We start from the raw sequence: 24,730 nt of genomic DNA, 5'->3' as shown, positions 1-24,730 counted from the left end.
GTATTCTTCTCAAACCCAAACTCCTGGAATGTGTCCTTGCTTTTCATTGAGTAAATAAAAAGATTGTTGGTGTTCATTTATTTTAGCTTTCTCTGTGTAATATTCAACTTTGCAAAATGTCTAAAGAATTGGCTTTGAGGAGTAAATGATGTTAAGAATTGCACAGTATAAATTTGTTTTTAAAACACTTTGTCCAACGCAAGTTTAAATATTCTTTGACTTTTGGAAAAGAAATTCATAAAGGAATCATTTTGAATTTTACTTACAGAATCTATAATTACTTTGGTTAAAAAGTAGCACGGAGATAGCCGTTTATAATTCCAACAAAGTTTTGAAATGTTTTAAATGTTATTGAGAAAGGACAGTGCACTTTAATGATATGACATTCTGCCCTTTGTTCACTAAGAGCTAAGTGGGCACATTGCATTTAGGTAAACCTTGTTAAACAAAGGAAATGTGAAAAATATGAGTAATGGCTGCCTTAGTGTAAATCCTAGCAGAGAAATGAAGGACTGGTTTTTGTCTTGAATAAAACAGACATTTAGTATAACTACAGCTTAATTGCGTTTGAGAGTCCATAGTTTCCTTGTAATAGATATTAACCTAAGATATCGTGGAAAATTGACTCCTGCATAGATGTATTGTCATACTTAGTGACTCACATTGATATTCTTGAGAAGTTTGAATGGTCTGTGTAAGGGTTGGTGACATTGCATTTATTTATTATTCTTTGGTTTCATTTGAATACATCCTACATGTTCTTCAGGTTTGAAAATCATTGGAAAGGTTATGAGGTTGATTTATCATGTTTTTGTGAAGAAAAAAAGACCAAGGGAAAAAAGTTTTATCAGTAATAAAAGCATTATTTTAACTATAGAACTAACTTAAAATTTTAGAGTCCGCCCCAAATTCTCCAAGAATTGGAAGTCCACTGAACCCAAAGAAAATTACTGAAACAAGTATTCTTCAAGCAATGTCTAGAGGTTTGTCTACCAGTTTGCCTGACTTCGACTCAGAACCTTGGATAGAAGTAAAAAAGAGACATCGTCCATCCCCAGTGAAATTGAAGGTAAGTTGATATAAACCAAAAGAAAAGTGTGATACGTTGTAGGTGGAGTATAAAGTTAGTGTAAATTCTGTCGGGTACATATATAAAATTTGGAGAAGTTTTTAAAAATTGCAACTATTGACCTTCAGTAAACACTTTTACTCAGCTGAAAATGAGTTATATGGTATCAATTTTTATAATTTATTTCTGGATGTTATTTAAAGATATTTTGACTTGGCCTTTTTACTTGTGACTAATTTAATTTTGAATCAGATTTTTTTAAAACTGACAATCTCAATTTTGGATTTATAACCCTATTGTATTATTTGTAACCTTGTTAATTATTTGTAAAGTTCTCATACAAATAACCATTTGTAAAGGGTACCGATTAGGGTTACATATGTTTTGGTGGTATAATGTACAGTAGGAAAGGAGGCAAATGAGGGAGTGAGATGAGAGTGGTTAGGAAAAAATAGGGATCCTTGTGGTAGAACTGCTGTATTTTTGGTGGTTGGATACACAAACTTTGCAATGTGATAAAAACTCTTTGATCTAAACCACACACACAAATGAATACAAATAAAACTAGGGAAAACTGAGTATGAGTAAGATCATTGGGTTATATCAGTGTCTCATTTGTGATACTGTACTATAGTTTTGCAAGATGTTAATATTGGGGACAACTGAGTAAAAAAAATACAGGAGATCTCTCATTTCTTATAACTGTATGTGAATGTATAGTTATCTTAATGTAAAAAGTTTACCAAAAGTAAACTTGTAAATAGTGCCACTCAAATGATTCAGAAATTGAAAGTAAGCTCTACAAGAAAAAGGTCACTAAAAATAAATGGGCCTACATGCGAAAAGGATGAAGAAGCTTATCATATTGAAGATTATTATGAATGGAGCTCTTTATCCCTAAAATCAGAACATGAAGAAAGGAAGCATGCAGGATTTAAGTGTGATTCTCCATGGAGGGTACGTGGGATGGTGATATTTTGCCAAACCAGAGGGCATTGGGCAATGTCTCAAGATATTTTTGGTGGTTACAACTTAGAGAGTAGTACTGCATCCTGTGAGCAGAAGCCAGGAAAGCTGCTAAGCACATGAGCAGTGCACAGGACACCTCCCCCGCACCCCCTCTATACACACAAACACATACACCAAAAAATTATCAAGCCCGCAAGTCAATAGTGCTAAGTTTGATAAGCATCTGTACAGTGCATAGGACACCTCCACCTCCACACACACACCCCAAAGAATTATCAAGCCCGCGAAGTCAGTAGTGCTAAGTTTGAGAAACCCTGATCAAAGATAACTTTTAATTAGCAGTGGTAATTAAAATAGCAGACTTAAATGTTACAAGAGTTCCCCCTGCTCTTGGAGTCATTTTCAAAAGCCTAAAGTGGTTTTCTTAAACAAGACTTTCTAAAGATCCTGATAAATTTTTATGTTGTGGCAAACCTGGATAACAAGGGAGGATGGTGTCCTGGACTCAAACTGACAAAAATTTGTACCATATTTCATGTATTTCAAGAGTTATATTTTTTCCTTCATATTTAAAATCTCTACATTTAAACATTTATTTTAAAATAATTGTTCATCTTAAAATTGACAGTGTAAGGACCATTTAAACTCTAAAGGAGTCTTTAATATAATCCGTCCTTTATTCAACTGTTTTTTTCTTTAATGTTAAATTTAGTGTTTATTGATTACATTTATTGGATCAGGATAATGCTGGCTTGATTTTCTTTTACTATTTGACTGTTAAACTAGTCATTGAGCATACAAGTTTGATATTACTTGTAACATCATTATGTGACATTTATCTTAAAAGTGATAGAAAAATTGCTATAAATAAAATACCAGTTTCTTTCATTAGGAATCAGCATCTCTACCTGAAGAGGCATCAAATCAACTATATCCTCCAGATGAACAAGAACAAGAAGAACTTGATTTTTTATTTGATGAAGAGATGGAAAAAATAGGACAAAAAAACACATTTACTGATTGGTCTGATAATGATTCAGATTATGAAATTGATGACCAGGATTTAAACAAGATTTTGATAGTGACTCAGACACCACCTTACATGAGAAAACATCCTGGAGGAGATCGAACAGGCAGCCACATGTCTCGGACAAAAATTACATCTGAACTTGCTAAAGTTATTAATGATGGCTTATATTATTATGAACAGGATCTATGGATGGAAGATGAAAACGTACACACAGCCATAAAGGTAATTGTTTCTGGCCAGCATCTTTCTGCTGCTACTATGTTTTGATTATATGTTTTTTATATTTCCCTAAACTTGAGGCTTTATTTTATGAAAGTTTGAATATAAATAAATTATATCGATTTTAATTTTTTCCCAGAAATATATCTGATAGTCACAAACTGAGATATTTATTTTATTAAAATGACAGTGAAATTAAACACTTAAATTTCTAAAACAATATTATCACTCACTGACTAAAACCCTTGCTTTTTTTCAGGTGAAAATAATAAGACCTTTTCTCATAAAAAGGAATAAAAACTGAAGTTATGGACAGGCTTAGTGTATATGCTCATTCCTTATTTGGCTATAATGACCCCAGCTATGTGAGCAGGGCTTCAGAGCAGGGTTACTTTTGTTGCCCCCTTCCACCCTTCTAACCTTAGTCTATGATGCGTGTTCTGTGGTAGTGGAACTGGTTGTGGACGAGTATAAAAGATTTAACTGGCTGATTGTATCACCTGGTCCAATCATTGCTATTGCGCTGGGGATTCTGTTTGAAGCCATGTTCCAATTTTTTATCTTTTTGCATTCTACTGTACACTCTGGTACTTTATTCTAGTTATTAAAGTAAAATATGAGAGTGCCAGGGTAGTTCGCTGGCCATCTGCATTCTTGTGATAGGAATTTTTATGATATAGGTAAGGATTAAAAGAGATCTTTTTCCGCCATTAAATTCATCAGAAAACCCCCAAAAGTTAAATACTTGTTTCAAGACTAGAATAAGGAGGGAAAAGTTGTATAACTATAATATGCCGAATAGGAAAGAGATCTTAGTTAGAAATATACACTTGTAGGAAGAAAAGCTGGCCACTTAGTAGTTGAATAGATGGGAGTAGGTGCACATTGAGATTCATATCCTCGACAAGAATTATACTTTCCTTTTTGGCTCTTCATTTTTTTATTTTTTTTCCTGGAATTTCCATCACTGCTTTCATCCTCTTCTCTAGCCACTGGTTTTTTGGAGACTCTGCCTCAGGGTATGGTAGCTTGTCAGTGACTGAGAGCCTGAGTAGTTCTCTGTCCTGCTGCTGTGGGAAACAAAGTATTTTTATAAAGTTTCTTCGTTGAAAATCTTTCCTTGTATGAGCATTATTACTTTGTGATTCTTAAGTTCTGTAAGTAATATCTAACTTCTTTTTGGAACAGAAAAAGGTAGAAATAAATTCAAGTAATAATAGGTTATACGTTGAAATAGCCCTCCCTCCATTCCCTATCCCTCTACCCTCCTTTATTCTTTACCATCTGCCATTCTGTATATTGCATTTGTTTTCTGTTTTAATCGCATGTAAGATCTATGAGGATTGGAATTTTTGTCTTATTTGCACACTACTGTATCTCCAGTGCTAGAACAGTTCCTGGCACAAAGTAGTGCTCAGTTCATATTTGTTAAAATGGACAAATGAATTATGGATTAAACATTATGAACTAACCAATTAACTTGGACAAAATAACCACTGTGAATTATATTGGTACTGTGGGAAAATATTTTCAGAGTTCTAAATAATGGACTTTCAGGCTTCCTTGAGAAATATGCTATTTGTAGGCAATTATTTGTTTGCTCTAAAGTGAACACAACAGTAATTAAAGGCCATGTATTGAGTTAATTAAAAACTAGCATCTGCTTTACCCATGATAATATTAGGGGAAAATAATCTTGGCTATATGGCTCTCAGCATTTTAGGTCTGTTCATAAGTATGTCTTCTTTTAGACTGATCCCTACATACATTCTTATCTAACTTAATTCCTCTTATTTCTAATTCTGTCCTTAACATGTAATATCTGATGAGAATTTTACTTTTCCTGTGGGTCTGCTTAAAGGAAAAGAAGCCAACCATCTAATGTTTATTGAATTCCTACTATGTGCCAGACACTGTGCTAGATCCTGGGCATGGAATGGGAAGATGGTAGGGTCTCTACATGCCTGATTCTTAACAAATAGTTGAGAAAGCAGACATTAAAATAAACTCACAGCAAGAACTTAATTACAAATTATGATACTGGATTGGGTTTCCCGTGAGAAAGTCACAATTACGGTGAGATCGGAAATATGAGTAAGAATGAAACATGCGAAGAGCAGGTAAACCATATATGAGGAAGAGGGAAAAGCAGGTGTCAAAGATCTGATGGTAGAGAATTTGGTATGTTTGAGGAAATGGAAAAAGCTTGTTCATACAACATTATATAAGAGGACAGTTATGGATATGTAGGTAGGAGTCTGATCATATAATGTTTTGTGAGCCATGTTAAATCGTTTGGCATTTATCTAAAGTTCAAATACAGCACATTGAAGTCTTTTACACAGGCAACAGGGCATGATCTAATTTTTATTTTTAAAAGATCACTCAGATTAGTTTGGTGGTGGATGGATTAGATGGGACAAGAGTGACGGAAAAATTCAATTGAGAAGCTATTAAAGTCGTCCAAGAGATGGATATCGGTAATTTAAGGTGACAGGAAATACAGAAATGAGAAGACCTAGATCTGAGCCCTGAGGAACGATTGTTTAAGAGTTGTATAGGAAAGTGGTGTGTGGAAGCCAAGAACTGGTTTCAAGAGGACAGAATAGTCAATTGTGTGAGAAACTTGACAGACTTAGATATAAATGAAAAGAATGCCAAATTGATAGGATAGTTTGGTGATCATTTCTGACTTTGCAAAACGAGTTTTGCTAGATCCAGAAGCTATGTTGACCTGCACCAAGATTGAGTATAGGCACTCTGTTTTTGGCATGTCCTTACTGCTGAAGATAATTAAAATGACCTGTTAATAGATGAGAAAATGTCTACTTAAAATCCTTGGAGATCTACGAGGTAAGTTATTATCAGAATAAAACCATAGAGAAGTGGAGTATTAAAACCGTTTTTGCCCTGGAGACCATTTTGGAACTTGGGGAGTTTGAGGAGTTCACCTTTGCAAAAGCCACCTAAATTATAGGGGTAAAAGACATAAACATAGGGGCCAGCCACAGTTAGGTATTCCAAAAGAAGTCCTTTTTCCATTAAACTGGTACTCAAAAGAAATATACCCTCCATGAAAGAAAACTTAACTTGCTTTCTCATCTATTCCTCTAGAGGACTACAAAGATTATTTCCCCAGTTGTGCTGTATAGAATAAGGAGGGGAAAAAAATTGGCTTAGAAGTTATAATCATGCAACCAAAATTCACACTATCTGGGTGACTAAAGTAACCACTAGTCATAAATTGAAAGTGATCGTTGCCTGTTAATTTTCCAGAAACTTAGCAGAAGCAAATGTAGTTCTTTTGTGAAGACATTCCACCTTTATAGTAGACCTCAAAGAATTTACTCAAATTGTTTTATAAGGAAAATGAGTAGCTTGTATAATTTAACATCTAGTAGATTTTATTATATAAAGCTTTTTTGTTTCTGAAAAAGGTAAAAAGCAAGAAAGAAATGAGAAATATAGAGTGATAAACATGATCTAAGATAGACATTTAATTGGAGTTTCAGAAGAAAAGGAGAAAGAAAATGGGGCACACTCACTATTTTAAGAGGTAATAGCTAGGACCTTTTCCGTACTGAGGAGAGGTATCAGAGTAGAGCAGCCACGGTAAAAGGCCAGTTACTTTCAAGGACAGAGGAGTGGCTGGACAGCTAAATGCTGACTTCCCACCAGTAACAGTTGAATGCAACAATGGAATGATAGTGTTATTATACCAAGGGAAAATAACTACCAACTTATAATTGCATGCCTTGCAAAAATATCTTTCAAGTAAGAGGGTGAAATATAAGCTTCGTCAAATGTAATTCCTAAGCTAGTATAAAAGTAATTCCAGATGCCAGAGATACAGAAAGAACTGCCAAGCAAAAGCAAGTGATAAATACTTGAATAAATCTAAATAAATATTAACTGTATAAAACAATAACTGTGGCTTACAGATTTAATATAACATTAACAGTTTGAGAGCTGTAAGTGAATAGTATTAAAAGGTACTTTTTAGTCTAGAAAGATTAGTTTTTTTTAAGTTTTCATGTTGCAGTTTGAAAGATACCCATTTAAAAATAAAACTAGTGGGAACAACCTAATTAGGAAAAAAGGGAAGAGGGAATAAGACAAGAGAAAACGAGAAAGGGGGCCTCCAGCGCAAAAATGAGGTGGTAGGTTTAAACTCAAATATTTAAGTAGCAAAAGTGAATACATATTGTCAAAGTGTATGTAAGTAAGTGCAAGCAGTGTTACTTATATGTGACAAATCAAAATAAACAAAAAAAAAATAAGCAAAAACATTGAAAGGAAAAGATTGGGAAAGTGCATACCATAAAGTAGTATCAAACCAAAATCAATATCCTAACTGGCATCTTTGCGAAATTGGAAAGCTGATCTGTAGTTCATATGGAAATTAAGGAAGGGGCCCAGAATAGCTAAAAGTCTCTTGAAAAAGAAAAATAGTTGAAGGATTTATACATAGTCTTTACTTATACCAGCACTGGTGTAAAGATAGACATACAGATCAGTGGAAAAGAATTGAAAGTCTAGAAGTAAACCCATGTATCTGTGGTCAGCTGACTCTTGGGAAAAGTGCCCAAATCATTCAATAGGGAAACAGTAGTCTTGGGACAAGTAAATATCCACATGTAAAAGGATAAGTTAGATGCCACCCGGACTTACCATGTACAAAAATTGAGTTAAACACTTAAATATAGAGCAAAATCTATAGAACTTTTGCAGGATAACATGCAAGAAAATCTTAATGAATATGCATTTGGCAGTGGTTTCAACAGCACTGGCAACAAAAGAAAAAAAAATAGAATGTAATCAAAACTTTAAAATTTTGTACTGCAGAAGACACCACAGAGAAAGTGAAAGGACAGTAAAAACAATACCATTTATATTACCACCCCACAAAGTGAGGCACTGAGGTATACATTTAAGAAAATATGTTCAAGATCTATGTGATGAATACTATAACTGATGGAAAAAATCGGAAGAACTAAATGACAGCTATTCCATTTAGAAAGTCTCATTGTCAGTTCTTCCCAACTTGATCTACAGATTCAGTGCAATCCCAATTAAGATTCCAGGATTTATTTTGTGGATATCAACCAACCGATTCTAAAATTTATATGATGAGGCAAAAGACCTAGAATAGCCAATACAGTATTGAAGGAGAAGAACAGAGAACTGATCCTATCCAATTTCAAAGTTACTGTAAAGCTGCAGTGATCAAGACAGAGTGTACTGGTAGAAGAATAGACAAATAGGTCAATGGAACAAAATACAGGGCCTAGAAATAGACCTTCGAAGATATAGTAAATTAATCTGTGACAAAGGAGCAAAGATAATACAATGGAGAAAATATAGTTTTTTCAACAAATGGTGATGGAACAACTGGACATTTACATACAAAAATACAAATCCAGATGTAGACCTTACATTTTTTTACAAAAATCATCCAAAAATGGATTACAAAACTAAATGCAAAACACAAAGCTATTAAACTCCTAAAAGATAATGTAGGAAAAAACCTAGGTGATCCTGGTTCAAGTGATGACTTTTTAGATATGACACCAAAATCAAGATCCATGACTGGAAAAAAAAAAAAAAAACGACGTTAGAGTTCATTAAAATAAAAACTTAACTGCAAATGCACTATCAAAATGAGAAGATAAGTCACAGAAGGGCAGAAAGACATATCTGATAAGACTATTATTATAAATATAGTAAGAACTCTTAAAACTCAACAATATCAAAACAACTAGATTAAAAAATGGGCCAAAACCTTAACAGACACCTCGTCAAAGAAGATATACAGTAGGCAAATGTATTCAACAACGTCGAATAAAATGACATTATTCAAGGACCTGTTGTATATTTAAACTCTAATAAAATTGAGGATTTAGGGATCATTCATCAGTGACTGCTTAAAACCATTTGGTAAAATGTTGAGGAGAGATTCAACACCAAAGACATGATCTGTGAAAGAAATAACTGATAAGCTAGACTTCATTAAAATGAAAAAAAAAAAAAAAGTTTGCTCCGCGAACGATACTGTCAAGAAAATGAGAATACAAGCCACCGAAAGAGGTGAAATATTTACAACACATCTGATAAAGGACTGTAATCCAAAATAAATAAAGAACTATTAAAACTCAACAATAAGAAAACAAACATCCCAATTAAAAAAAAAATGAGCAAAAATCTAAACAATATCATAAAGAAGATATACAGATGGCAAATAAGCAAATAAAAAGATGTTCCACATCATGTTATCAGGGAAATGTAAATTTAAACAAGATGACCACAACATTCCGATGAGAATGGCCAAAGTCCAGCACACTGACAACAGCAAACACTGGAGAGGATGTGGAGCAACAGGAACTCTCATTCACTGGTGGTGGGAATATAAAATGGTACAGCCACCTTGGAAGATACTTGGGCAGCTTCTTACTAAACTAGACACTCTTACCATACGATGCAGTCATCGCCCTCCTTACTACTTACTCAGAGGAACTGAAACTTATGTCCACACAAAAACCCGCATATGGATGTTTATGGTGGTTTTATTCATAACTGCCAAAATTGGAAGCAACCAAGATATTCTTCAGTAGGTGAATGGATAAACTGGTTCATGCAGAAAATGGAATGTTATGCAGTGCTAAAAAGACATGGAAGAACCTTAAGTGCATGTTACAAAGTGAAAGAATCCAATCTGAAAAGGCTACATACTATGATATCAACTATTCGACACTCTGGAAATGGAAAACTATGGATGCAGTAAAATGATCAGTGACTGCTAGGGATTGGGGAGTGGGAGGAGATGAATAGATAGAACAGAGGACTTTTCTGTAGTGAAACTATTTTGTATGATAGTATCATGGTGGATACACATCATTATTCACATATCCAAACCCATGGGATGTACGACACCAAGAGTGAAACCTATGTAAAATACAGACTTTGGGTAATTTTTAGAGCAGTGAAAATATTCTGTATGATACTATAATAATGGATACATGTCATTGGACATTTGTCCAAACCTATAGAATGTACAACACCAAGAGTGAACCCTAATGTATACTGTGGACTTTGGGTGATTATGATGTGTCAGTGTAGGCTCACTGATTGTAAGAAAAGTAAAACTTGATCCAAGATGTCGAGATTGGGGAAGCTGTGGGGGGACGGTGTATAGGATAATATGGGAGCTGAATTTGGCTGTAAATACGTTAAAAGTAATATATTTAAGGCAACAGGTTAGGAGAAATATTTGCAAATTATATATTTAATGAGACTGGTATTTATAATATATAAAGCACTCTTATTTAATAATAAAAAAGATAAATAACTCAATGAAAAATCAAAATCACAATAAGATACCACTTTTATGACTATGTGCAATTGAAAATCTGTGTATGAGTTAACTATAGTTGTCCCTCACTGTCTGCAGGGGATTGGTTCCAGGACCCGCAGATTCCCAAAATCACAGATGCTCGAGTTCCAAATGTAAATCGAAATTACAATGAAATATATTGTATCTCATTAGGAAGACTACTTTCAAAATAAAAAGCAAAATCCAGAAAAATAACAGTTGTTGGAGAGGATGTGGAGAAATTGGTACTGTTGAACATAGTGTTGGTGGCAACAGAAAATGATATAGCTACTATGGAAAACAATGAGCATTTCTCAAAAAACTAAAGAGATATTTACACATCAGTGTTTATAGCAGCAGTATTCATGATAGCCAGAAAAGTGGAAACAGCCCAGATGTTCATCAGATGAATGGATAAACAAAACATGTTGTATACATACAATGAGATATTATTCAACCTTAGGAAGAAAATCTGTCACATGCCACAACATTGGTGGTCTTTGAGGACATGCTAAATGAAATAAGGAAGTAACATATGGTATGATTCCACCTATATGAGGTACTAAAGTAGTCAAGTTCATAGACACAAAGTAGAGTGGTGGTTGATGGTGGGAAGAGGAAATGGCTGCTGTTTAATGGGTATAGAGTTTGTTTTTCTGAATAAAAAATTTTGGGATATCTATTACACAATAAATATATTCAGCGTTATAGAACTGTACACTTAAAGATGGTTAAGATGGTGAATTTTGTTATGCAATTTTTTTTCCCAATTAGAAGTAAAAATTATACAAGAAGACTGAGCTATTTACCAAATAAAGTAACCAAAAAAAGTTGTTGTGTGTATATTAATATCAGAGAGACTTACAAAGTGACTTAAACACAAAAAAGCGTTCCTAGTGTTAAAAATTGTCCTTTTGTAATTGAGTAAAGAACTCCATCAAAAAGTATACCTTAAAATTTGATGTACTTAATATCAAATGTTCAAATATATGAAACAAAAATTGATAGAACAAATCTAATTGTAATTGGTGACTTAATTTACTCCCTAAGTAAACAATAAAAAATTAGAATAATTTGAGATACAGCTTGGTACCTAACAACTACAGATTGCATATTCTTTTTGAGCATATCTATAGTACTTTTACCTACAGTGGTTTATAAAGCAAATTTTAAAGCACTGATATTACATAAAACACATTAGTAGAATTAGTGTTTAATAAAAGTTAAAAAGAATACTAAAACCTAGTATGTTTTGAGACATATTTTAAATAACTCATTAAAGTAGAAGTCATAGTCTTAATGGGAATTAGAAAATCTAATAACTGAATTGAAAAGGTGTACTTAAAAGAGATAGGCATAAATGCAAATCTGTTAGGAAAAATGCTTGAATTTAAGGTCTATCCCCAATATTACTTTTGCTGTTTAAAAATTCTCCCCCCAAATATCAAAAGCTTAAAGTAAAAATTTCTCGCGTTGCTTGACAGTGGTTGTGAGTTGGCTGTTGTAGCACTCTGTATGTGTGTTCCTGCTCTAAGTTTCTTCCCATTTTGCGATTCATGCTGAAGGAGCAGCCCCTATGCAGCATTGGTTCATTCATTCACATAGCAGGGGGAATAAACAAGACAGAACCGAAGTGTACAGTTGTATTCAAAGGTGATGTTTATGTACATTTGCTCACATTCCATTGGCTAAAGCAAATCACATGGCTGTGCCTGTTGGCTGGGGATGTATATCCTCAAAAGGCATGAAAGGTAATTTACAGTGTGTGGATATGCATAGTCCTATAACATAGGGAATTCAGGCTGTAAATAATAATAGAACCTGCTGTAGCTTTCAAGAACTACAAGTTAGAAATGTCTCAAGAAGTTATAAAAAGAATTAGCAAAATAAACCCATAAAATATGACAGGAAATAATAAATAGTATAATTAACTAGATCTAATAGAGAATCCTTTCTACCAATTCTTAATTCTTTTTTTCCGTCTTTAATGAAATATAATAGACAACTAGTTGCCTGCATTTACAGTGTACAATGTTTTTTTTTTCATTTCAATTATAGTGCTATTAACGCTTTGAAAATAATAAAACAGGACAAAAAGAGAAAGTATACATAATACAGCTGCAATGAAAATGGGATGTAATTACTGATCATGAAGACATTTTAAAAGATATTTTAGCCCAATAATTTGAACATTTCCATGGGAAAATTTTTTAGAAAAATATATATTACACATATTTTTATATATGGAAAAGAAAATAAGTTACTCAACCATTTTTTAAAATATTCAAAATTGAAGATAACTGGCTTTATTAGCAAATTCTTCTAAAATTGAAATAATTCCAGCCATGCCCAACTATTTTCAGTCAATAGAGCTAATAGTAAGGATTCATTTGTTGAATGAGTGGGTAAAAAAAGAGGGACTACTTCACTAATTTTATGAGAAGAGCATAACAATATTGATAAGGGAATGAGGAATTCACAAGAGTATAAATGAGAAGCATTACAGGAAATCTTGGTATAAATATTCTGAAACAATCTTTTAGCACACCAGATCAGTACTGTTTTTTTTTATTTCAGTAATCAAGTTGATTCCACATTAGAAAAAATCAGTCAATACAATTCTCATGAACAGATAGATTGAAGAAAAGATTGCGATCGCTTTAATAAATACAGAAAGTGCATTCGATAAAGTCAACATGCATAAATGAGATCTTTTTTAGCAACAAGAATAAAAGAATAGCTTCATAAAGGGTTTCTGCAAAACCCCGTATAAAACAAACAGGTCTTTCTGAGTGGCGAAATGTTGAAACTAATCTCTTCTAATCAGAATAAGATAATGCTCACTGTCAAATCTATCAAATGTGTTGGGTATTATCGACCTGCAAGGCAAACAAAAGGATAAGGGCTAGAAAGGAATATGGGTGAGTGATTAGAACTGGTAAGTGCTTAACGAGTGTTTTAGTTAATTGTTTTTTTTTTAATCCAGAGAATTTCTACACAACAGCAGTTGGAATATTAACTTTTAAGATTTCATTTTCTTAAAAATCTATATTTTCTATGGCTGCCAAAAGAAATTACAAATCTGGCAGCTTCGAACAACATGAATTTATTATCTTGTAGATCAGAAGTCCAGAGAAACTCAGCTGGTTTTTCTAATCCAGGCCCTCCTGCCTGGGCTCTTATTTGTATGTTTTATGTGCAAATCACAAATTCATTCAGATTGTTTGTAGAATTCAGATCTTTGTAGCTTTGGGTAGAGTTGAGGTCCCTCATTTCCTTTTTGGCTGTCTGTAGCCTCTCAACTCTTTTAGGCCACCTACACTCTTGGTCAAATTACAGCCTTTAGATCATCAGCAACTGGTAGAAGAGCCTACTTTGCGTCTCTCTGACATTTGCTTCTGCTGTGGTTGGAGAAAGTTGCCTACATAATCTACGGTAAGATCCCTATCTAAAGGTCACTTATTAGAAATCTTAAATCTGCAAATCCCTTTGTGGCATGTATTTTGCATAATCACAAATTGCAGGGATTAGGATCTGAACATCTTTGAGGGGCCCTTCTGCCTACCACAGAATAGACCTTTCAAAGGGTACAGCAGACTTTTAAGGAATGTGTTATAGTAACTGAGGTGTTCATGAAGACATAAATAGGGGGAGGAATACCAGAAGTCATGTTTGAAAGCTCTGTTGTGGTTAAGGGTAATTTTCTCCAAAGAGATTCAAAAGTCAATTAAAACCAATACATATTTCAACAGCTTCTTTCTAGGAATTTAATAGGCTGATTTCTAAAATATATGTGGAAATGTAAGAGATAAGAAACTAAAGGCACAGCAGCTTTTTTTTAGTAGATGGAAGCTATAAGATAAACCATAGAAATGGAATAAATCCATAGACAGTTGTATGCATATATGCATGCTTGGTAAATGACAGATGTGGTTACCGATCAAAGAGAAGATCTGAATTTTAATATATGGTACTTGAAAAATTGTGTGGCGAAAAAAATGAAATTATAGACTTCTGCTTTATAGTGTCATTCCAATCTATTCCAGTGGAGGACAAAAGCATAAAGCTATTAAGAAATAACAACCTTGGAGTTCTTTCTAAGCAGATCTTGTCTCTGGTCCTAAGGTTACAGGAATGTATATGGCGATCAGTATTTAATAATATTTTTCCTGTGGTAAATTTCAAAGCATGGAACAACACAAAGTGGAACATCACGTTCCACCCAAAAATGTTGCGTTTCTCTCTGTATCTTGCCATTCTTGTCGCTGTGTGAGCAGCAAACTGCAGTGACCAGTTGAACTCTGCTTCCCTGATGTTGGTGGTATGCTCTTGAGGAAATGACTTCCAGACAGGCAAAAAGGGTGTGGCATCACTAGAGCATGGACGACCTTGAAGACATTGCTACCCTGGCTTGTGATGCTTTTCCAGCATTCTTTCAGTCAATGTCAGTCTGAAGTTTACATGACTGATCATGTGCTCAGGACTGTCCTTCTGGAACAGGATGTAAGAGTTCAGCACTGTAATGTTTAGAGGGTGACAAAAGAATTTCTTACACCAAAGTTTGCGCCTTTTGCGCTCAGTCGGATGAGGAGTATGTGATCAGCTGAGTCCACTGCTCCATATTCTCGTCATAGTTCACAACGACACATGACTTCTTCGTTTTCTTCCCATTTCTGTTGTCTCCTTTAATCACAGTATCATTGTGGAATGTTGACAACATTGTCACCTCCTCCTTGTGACACCATTTCAGTGCCATAGGTTCACCACAGAATCTGGCTGCAGTCATTCCCATTGCAATCCTTCCTTTTTTCTCAGATCATTTGGCATCTGTTTTCTGTTCAAACAAGCTGTCCCGACTGCATCAGTCCTGTGTTGATATAATTCTCTGACAACAATGGGAGTTGTATGGTAAACTTTGGGGGTAAGGTTAGGACTGTAATCCATGAGTTAACTTGGGGTAAACACTGCAGCTATAAGTGCTGCCAGCGAGTTTTCTTGGGGCAAATGGGAAATGGGAAAAAGATCTTCATGATCTTAGAGTAGGGAAAGGTTTCCTAAGTGGAGATAAAAAGCAAAATCTTTAAGGACAAGATCAAAATATTTGCCATAAAGGTTTTTCATTAAATATCAAAAAGAGTACATAGGTAGCCTACAAGTGATAAAAAGGTGGTTCCATTCTTGGTTTGATATGTATTATAAAACTAATGTGTAGAGAAGTACAAATCAATACAAGATTCAGTAAAAAAAAAATAGATAAAACAATGAACAAGCATTTCACAAAAGCAGAAATCCAAGTGATTGAAATCGTGAAAAGGTTTCAACCTTATTCAAGGAGATACAAATTAAAGTTTCAATGAAGTGTTTCATGAAACCCACATTAGCAGAGTTAAAACATCAGACTGACGTGTATGGGAGTGTTTGGAAGGAGAACTCCATTAATCCATGTGAGAACAAAAATTGTGAAACCATGCCTTGTGCTCACCACCTCAGGAATATGCTCTTGAGTTGCATTGTTCAAATATGGTAGCCGTTAACCACGTGTGGTTATCAAATCCTCAAAATGTGGCTAGTCTAAAATGAGATGTGCTCTAATGTACAATATTGGATTTTTAAGACTTAGAAAAAAGAATAAAATATTTCAATGATTTTTATCATTATTGCATATTGAAGTATTCGGTTAAAGTAAAAATATTTTTTTACCTTTTTTAGTGTAGCTACTAGAAATTTTTCAGTTACTTGCATTTCATTATGCTTATTGGACTGTACTGCCCTCGAAGTACTTAGAAGTGTTCATCAGGAATAATATATGACAGTATAGCAGGCTTGTTCATTATATTTACAAATTGGAAATAATCAAAATGTCCATCAGCCATTGACTGATATGTTGTGGTTTCAAAATGTCCATCAGCCATTGACTGATACGTTGTGGTTTCAAAATGTCCACCAGCCATTGACTGGTATGTTGTGGTATAGTAAAGTGATGCTATATTGCAGTGAAAATGAAGGACAACTATACACATCTTTATCAATGAATCTAGAAAACAATGCTGAGTGCAATAACTTAAGGTTACCAAAGTTTGATTCCATAAAGCTCAATAACAGGTCAAGTCAAACATGTATTTTTTCAGAAGCATATACATACATAGAAGGTAATGTAAAGACAAGTCAGGACTAATTATCACATGAGTTAGGTTTGGGATAGTTTTTTGAGGGCGGGAGTAGGATACACAGGGATTCTAATACGAACGGTTTCTAATAGTCGTTGCACACGTATGTTTAATTCGTTCTTCTTTATGGCCGATTGTATAATGATGCTAAAAACAGTCTAGCTTGAACGGGGATGTGTGAGGGAAGAGGGAAGCCAAAGCTGGCTGACTTATCAGAGCTGCAGCGTTGTTGCTCTTTGGGCTAAAGTCATGGAAAGTTGAGCCTGTCTTTGGTTTTTGTTTTTTGGGTTTTTTTGCATCCAAGTATTTGTCTTCTTGTGCAGTGGTCTCTTTGGCATGGTGATGTCAGCTTGTAGCGTTGAAGGCTTTATTAACAAAAGACATAAAGGCAGGACTTCCATCCCAGAGTGGTGGGCCCCAGTCTGCTACTCATACTGTGAGCTAGCTTCTGGGCTCGTGAGGCTCAGGAATTGCCCAGGCTGTCTCTCCTACTATCTCTCCCTAAGTAGAGATTTTAGTTTGAATCTGCAGGACAAGGGAGAGAAACCATTTCCTCAGCTGACTTGGGACCTCATGTTGCCCATGAGAAAAAAAGTAATCTGAGAAAGTCAGAGTAAGGTATTAGGAGGAAGAATTAAGAGTTTTGAAATACACAACACAAAACAACCAGTTCCTCAGTCATTGTATCGTCTGATATGTCCAAGTTGCTCGTGTGGAAACCCAAATATGCTCATACTTTTGTTTTCAGCATTTCAGGGAAAACCTTCACATTGGAAGCTTCCGAATCATCACATTGGTCAGTCAATCTCATCTTTAGGTTCACAGCATTTGCGATTGTGCATATGCACCCTTCGTCCAGTACTTTTTGGAGTATTATGTGAAGTTATCTCCTGTGGTCTAAGTGTCAATTCTCAGAGTTCTTGGATTTACTGTTTTTTTGTTGTATTAGAAAACATTTCCAGTTGCTAGATCATCCAAACCATCTGCAGGCACATTGTTGAGAAGCTACACTGCAGATGGGTTCTCTTTCCTGCTTTGACCCAGATGATGATCTGAAATTTGTGGAGCCTGGACCCTTGGGAGACCTGTTGCTGTTATTCACTCTGATTTTTTTGACTACTTCACTGTGTCCTGCTGCAGTCCCCTTACAAATGCAGCCAGGCCTTTATCTGTAATTGTTGCAGATGGTCAGAAGAGCTTTATTTTTGTGAAGTCTTTGGTATATAGCTGGAAATGGTATACAGATTTACCAGGAGATGCTACATCATCACCTGGCAGTCAGAGACACTAGCATCATACTGACTTGGCAAGAGGAAAGTACCCTAAATTTTCCCTTATTGCCACCACTTGAGCTGTTGCTCTTCTCATTGGAGAAGAACACCAAACTGAGAACCTCTCCGGCAAAGCTGGGGCCTGTTCCTGACCAGGAGTCAACTTATGTGCAAGTTCCACTAAGTGCAATTCTGGACCAAAAACTAACCTCCGAACCTCAGATGGGGATCATTCTCGTCTTCTCTACCTCATAGAGTAAAGATGTTTGAAAACTAAAATACTGTGCAAGTGCGAGAAGGAACAAAAGGGTTACTTGTAGGCATTGGATAATTAGGTCTGATTAAGTTTTAATGTTTTTACTCTTGTGACCTCTTTGAGCTAATCAGATATTTTATAATATTGTTTTATTTCCTCCTTTGGCTTCTTATTTATGCTCATGTAAACATTTTTTTAAGTGGTTACTCTACAGCTAATAATATGCTCCTTAACATTTCAAAATCTATGCAGAGCCATTATGGTACTACGCATCACTTTTCACGTCTCACTTGGCATTTAATACTTTTTGGTTTACAAATACATAATTTGCAATTACAAAAATATAATTCCACTACTTTTGTGCTATTGTCCTCTGCTGTTGTTATCATGTCCTTTCACATATATTATAAATGCTATCTGAAAATGTTATTTTGCTTTAAACTAACAGTTGTCTTCTAAGTAAATTGTGAAAAGAAAAAAGCAGTCTTTTATATTTACCCTTTTTGTTTCTGTTCTGTAAGTGTCTGACATAATTTTCCTCTCAGCCTGTAGAGCATTGTTTCGCATTTCTTGTACTGCAGGTCTGCTGACAGCAAGTCGTCTCAGCTTTGGTTTTCCTGCTAATGTCTTTATTTCACTTTAATTTTTGAATGGTATCTTCACTGTATAGAATCTGGATTTTCATTTTTTCCTTTTGGCATCTTAAAGATGATATTCTATCGTCTTCTGGCCTTTACTTTTCTAATGAGAAGTCAAACATTATTTGTATTGTTGTTCCCTTGTATGTAATAAGTCTTTATCCCCACTCTGGTTGCTTTCGAGTTTTCTACTATACCCTTGATTTTCAGCGGTTTAACTATGATGTGTCTCAATTTCTTTTAATTTATTTTTTTTAGAGTTGGCTATAATTCCTGGACCAATAGTTTGATGTTTTTCTTCAAAATTGGGAAAATTTCAGCTATTATTTCTTCCTGTTATTTCTTACTCATTTTTTTAATTTTTAGAATTTAGTTGCACCATTTGATAGTTTCACAGACCCCTGAGGTTTTTTTCTGTTTTCTTTCCTTCTCTCCGTTTTATAGGTTATATTATGTCTACAGATCTATCTTCAATTTTACTAACTTTTGTCTATAATCTCCACTCTTTTTAGTTCTACAATTTCAGGATTATTTGTAGATTACTTTTTTCTGCTGAGATTCCCTATCTATTCATTTATTAAGGCCATATTTTTCTTTAGGTTCATCAAACATAAACATATAACAGTTGTTTTAAAGTCCCTGTGTTAAAATTCGTCATTTGAGACATCTAGAAGACAGTTTCTATTGACTGCCTTTTTTCTTGACTACGAGTTATATTTTTCTGCTTCTTTTCACATCTAATATCTATTTTTTTTTTTTTTACCAGGCATTGTACCTATTATACTGTAGAGATTATAGATTATGTCATTTTCTTCTGAGGAATGTCTTTCTTTTTCTTTCTTTTTTATTTATTGGCTGTACAATTTGGAATTGTGTGGGCTTGGTTTTACTCTTTGGTCAGATCTGTAGAAAGCCTCTCTAACTTGACAGAACTTAACTTTCAAACTCTGTCTCTTTCAGCATCCTGTCAGGTTTTGTGTTAGGCTCTGCTAGGGAATCTAAAGTGGGTCTTACTAGAGGGTGAGGGCTTTATTCTATAGCATGGCCTAATTTTTAAAGTATATCAGGGTGTTAATGAGTGGTTAAAAAGGGATTTGTATTCTCTTCTGGGTCTGTATGTTCACTATCTTCCAACACTGTTGGACTTTTAGTTTATTTCTTCAGCAGCCACTTTTGGGTATGTCTCAGGAAGTTTTGTCCTCCATGTATGTAGCTTAGCCTTCAGCCAAGGACTCGCAGTACTGTACTCCACAGATTAAATTTTTACAGTTATTTAAAACAGTTAAATAAATTTGACCATTTATGCATCCTAGGAAATCAGTTCCATTTCTACATGTGTGTTTAAACACATATACAATTTAATTTATCACTAACAGTGGCATGTGAGGTCCTGTTGCACCATTCTCCACGAAGGTTTAATATTGTCAGACTTTTTTAATTTTATGATGGAACAGTTAGGAAATGATCCTCACTAAAGTCAATATAATGATATTTCTGGAGAGAAGGAGTAGGGTGTGACTGAACAGTGGCAAGCAAGGGGCTTCTAAGGTATGTGCAGTGTTCTAGTAACCCGGATGGAGGTAACAAGTGGTGTTCACTGTATTAATTTTCAGATTAGACACATATATTTTATACAAGATATTTCACAATATATCAAAATTATTTAAAAATAACTGGTTGAAAGAAGAGATTTGAGAGTTTCAGTTTGGCGTAATCAAGGGAGGCATCCTAGAGAAGTGCTGTGCTTGAACTAGACCCCAAATTATGAATATGCTCTGTTACAGATAACAAAATATTCACTCGAGGATCTGCTCAGTACTCCTGACCAAAAAAATGACACAAAAAAATAACTTCCATTGGAACACATTCTTTTTGACTTCAGTTTCTATCCTGTTCATTCATTCATTCAACCGATATTTGAATACCTATAGAGTGCCAAACATAGTGATAGGCACTTGTGTACAGTTTGAGGAAAATAAAAACTTTGCGCTTTTATGGAGTTTAGAAGGCCAAGATCTTTTATGTTCCCCCTAGCTGTTGAGCTGGGACTAGGAACCTCTTTTGTATATACGGTTTAAAGAATGTGCTATAGTCAGCCCTAAACAGCTGACTCCTTTCTCATCCTTTTCTTGGGAATCTGCCTGATTTTTTTGCTTAGGTTTGTATGACAGTGTTTTTCCCTTTACCACTGCTAAGACAATGTTTGGAAAAATTTGCCCCATTATAACTTCTTTAAAATTTCTGCTCCTTGATGCATGTGAGACATTTGCCTTGTTTTGAGGGGATATATTTGGAAACATGTATAAAATCAAAATAGGGAGTAGACGGTCCAGCTAGGAAAGTTAGCCAGTTGGTGTGATTTTTGAAGGGGGAAAATAGAGAAAAGAGAAGTAAGAATAGAAGGTAGCTGTGAGTGAGTGGGTTATCTCTTAAACGTTAAAGACTTGTGATTAAGAATAGTGGCTGATGAAAATCTTGTGTTTCACAGAAAGTGGATTGACAACTGACCAAGAATTTAATATTAAAGCTACTTATAAGTTAATAAATGAACCAATCAATTTCTAAAGTTAGTATTACAAAGTTAGTATTATAAGTTAGTATTAAAGTTAGTATTACAAAGTTAGTATTAAAGTTAGTATTACAAAGTTAGTATTAAAGTTAGTATTATAACTCCTTCAAAGTTAGTATTACAATTAGCTATTATAATGCAATTTATGTATTTTATAAATTTTAGCTTATTCCTTTATTGATAGAATTGTATAACACAGATGTACTTATTAATATCCTGATCAAGGTATACTTTATGAAAAATAAGACAGTTTGTAATTTTTTTATATTGTCTCTTGAGCAAAGAAAGTTGCTCAGCTTTGATTGATCTAATAAGACCTATTTATGTGAATTCCCTAATACTGTAGAGTTAAATATGATTTGGGAATTGATTCTAGAGCCCTTTTAAGTTGAAAATTCAATATGGCCAAAATATCTTAAAACTCCCCTTAAACCACCTGTAAAATACATGTATGGTTTTAAGCATAGCCACACATCTTTTATGCACATGTAAATTTATCACATATATAGTGATGTAGCAGGATCACATTTATAAGATTTTCAAGTGTTTCACTGCTTGAAGCACTTGAGCAAATATTTGAAAATTCTAACTTTAGTGGCTCTTCCTGTTCACGATCGTCTTTCTCCTTAGAGTCTGATTTTTTAAAATCAGCTTTTAGTCAGTGTTTCTCTATGGTTTTCATCTTTAAAAAAATAAATAAATAAAACCCCTTAATTATAAAAATAGATCCTTAAAGATTTGGTGAAACTAGACTTGTTTCAACACTATTTTTCAATGGTCAGGCCATTATTAAAATATGTACATATGTTTGTTAGGTTTTTCTTTATGTGAGTTAACATTTTAGGGCTCAGTTTTGTCAGTGCATATGTTCTGAGTAGAATGGCAGTTGCATTGCTGACACATTTTTTAAGAGTTACTGTTATTGCTGAACAAGTATAATCAAATTATTGTAAGTTTAGTGTCACCACTATCGTACTCCACTGAAATAGAAGATGTTGAGTAGATGGGGTGGGATCAGCTTGTAAAGTGTCCTGAAAGCTATCTAGGCATTTAGAATATGGAGTAATTAATTGCTTTTGTTATAAAGAAAAATAGTATGACCAAAATATGGTTTAATAAGATTTAACGTAACAGAAGCATTAGCCTAGGTCAGGGTAGGAAAGCGCAGAAGTTAACTCCTAATAACCCAAAGGTAAAATGAAATACTGAACCAAAGGGTTAGCATTTATTTCTTTCAACAAACATTTATTAACAATGGATTATGGACCACACTTTTGTGAGGATGAAAAAGTGCCAAAATTGGGAAGACATTTTAAAGGAACAATTCCTAGTACCGGTGTGACACAAATTTGTGAGAATGAAGAAATGCCAAAGTTTGGAAGAGATTTTAAAGGAACAATTCCTAGTATCATTGTGATAGAAATAGGAACATAAATAAAGAAGTGTTGGGAGGGAATGATATTGAGGTCAGATTTGGAAATGTTAGGTTAATGGTATATCTATTCATGTAAAATGTCCTTTATCCTCTCTCTAAATACAGAAGAGTGGATTTTAAGAGATACAGAAATGGTGGAGTGTAGAGAGTTCATTTCAGAAGGAAGAGCTGAAAGAGAAAATGATCAACCTTTTAAGGTATGGAAGAACAGAAGAGAGGGAACAAAAGAGACAGGAATGTTCACTAGTGGTTATTAAGAGAAAAAATATTTGTAGTTATATAGTTTCACTTGAAGACAAGAAAATAAGTGATTTTTGAGATCATGATTCATAAAGGGGCATACTCTGTCTCAACTGTCTTTAATTTTTCTCATTACTGGTTTGTTACTTTTTCTAAGGTCATACTTATCTTTAAAAAATCATACTTTCCTAACTGTTCACCCCGTTGTACCTCCCATTCAGACTGTATTGCATATTGGCATGGATAGGAGGGGAGGAAGCTGACACACCACAGGTTCTTTCAGGAAATTTAACCGAGAGGAAACCAATGCTGCTCCAACTACCTTTTCTATTCTTGCCAATATGAATTTCAGATAAATGTATACTTTTGAAAGATATTATTAAAGTGTATTAGTTTTCTGTATATACTATAAACATGTTTCCATGTCAGTGATAGAGATTCATATTTTATTTAAGGTAAAAAGGGACATTTTGTTCTCCATCCAGCATCTGGAGAATGCACATTCTTTTCAAGTATTCGTTGATCCTTACCTCATACCTTACAAAAAAAACTCAGTTCTAGATGTATTGTAGTTCTAAATATGAAAGGCTAAATAATAAAACTTCTAGAAGATAAGGTACTATCTCCATGATCTTTGATTGGGGAAAGATTATTAAACAGGAAATAACACAATGAAGAAAGAAACTGATGGATAAAGTGTACTACATTAGAAAGAATTTCCTTTCACCAAAAGATACAATGAGAGATTGAAAAGGCCAGTTACAGAGTAGAATATCTTAAAGATCAATAAGAGAAAGACAACTCAATAGAAAAGTGAGTAATAGAATAGTCACCTCACAAATAAAAAAAACTTTCCAAATAAATATATTAAAGATTTTCAGCATTATTAGTAATCAGAGAGATCCAAATTAAAAACAATGATATAACACATATGCATACCTACAAGAGTGGCTGCATATCTTAAATTTTTGAATTTTTAAGATAATTACAGATTCATAGGAAGTTGGGAAAATAGTACAGAGAGGTCCAGGGTCACCCAAAGGCTATAACTTACTTAACTAAAACAACGCATGACATTAAAAACCAGGAAATTGACATTTCCCATCACAAATGTACACGTATAGTTCTATGTCATTTTATCACATCTGTAGATTCATGTAACTACCATCACAGGCAGGAAATGGGACTGTTTTATCACCACAAAGATCTTCCCTCTGCTGTTAGATTCACACCCACCAGCCTCCCCTTCCTTATTTTTAACCTTTGGTAACCACTAATCTCTATCTCTATAAATTTATCATTTTCAGAATGTTATATTAATGGAATAATAGCATGAGAATTTTTTAATCATTTAAAATCATTTTAAAAATGCCCTTGAGGTCCATCCAAGTTGTGTTTATCCATAGTTTGGTCCTTTTCAGAATGGCCAAAATTTTAAAAACTGACAATATCAAGTGCTGATGACAATGTAGAGCAACAGGAACTTTATAGGTAATGG

The 24,730-nt window shown here is 34.2% G+C and overlaps 1 protein-coding gene across 6 annotated transcripts in view; it reads left to right on the top strand.

The window, feature by feature from the left end:
* The window catches only part of LARP1B (La ribonucleoprotein domain family member 1B), an 82,678-nt gene that overhangs the window by 27,023 nt on the left and 30,925 nt on the right, over positions 1 to 24,730 (top strand). For 4 of the 6 annotated variants that reach the window (XR_895989.2, XM_023531803.1, XM_011362122.2 and 1 more), the window contains exons 10-11: positions 897 to 1,069; positions 2,931 to 3,290. Coding sequence is in view for 5 of the 6 variants with exons in the window: in XM_023531803.1 (XP_023387571.1) it covers positions 897 to 1,069; positions 2,931 to 3,290 (533 nt within the window). In the remaining variant the exon portion in view is untranslated. Of the gene's footprint in view, positions 1 to 896; positions 1,070 to 2,917; positions 3,291 to 3,546; positions 9,351 to 24,730 lie in introns of those variants that run through there. The other 2 variants (XM_011362123.2, XM_011362124.2) reach the window with 2 other exon arrangements.

This window comes from Pteropus vampyrus, unplaced genomic scaffold (assembly GCF_000151845.1).
Source record: "Pteropus vampyrus isolate Shadow unplaced genomic scaffold, Pvam_2.0 Scaffold73, whole genome shotgun sequence".
Classification (NCBI taxonomy): Eukaryota; Metazoa; Chordata; class Mammalia; order Chiroptera; family Pteropodidae; genus Pteropus; species Pteropus vampyrus.
The sequence above is the reverse complement of the archived record's forward strand: the minus strand, read 5'-3'. Positions and strand labels throughout refer to the sequence as shown.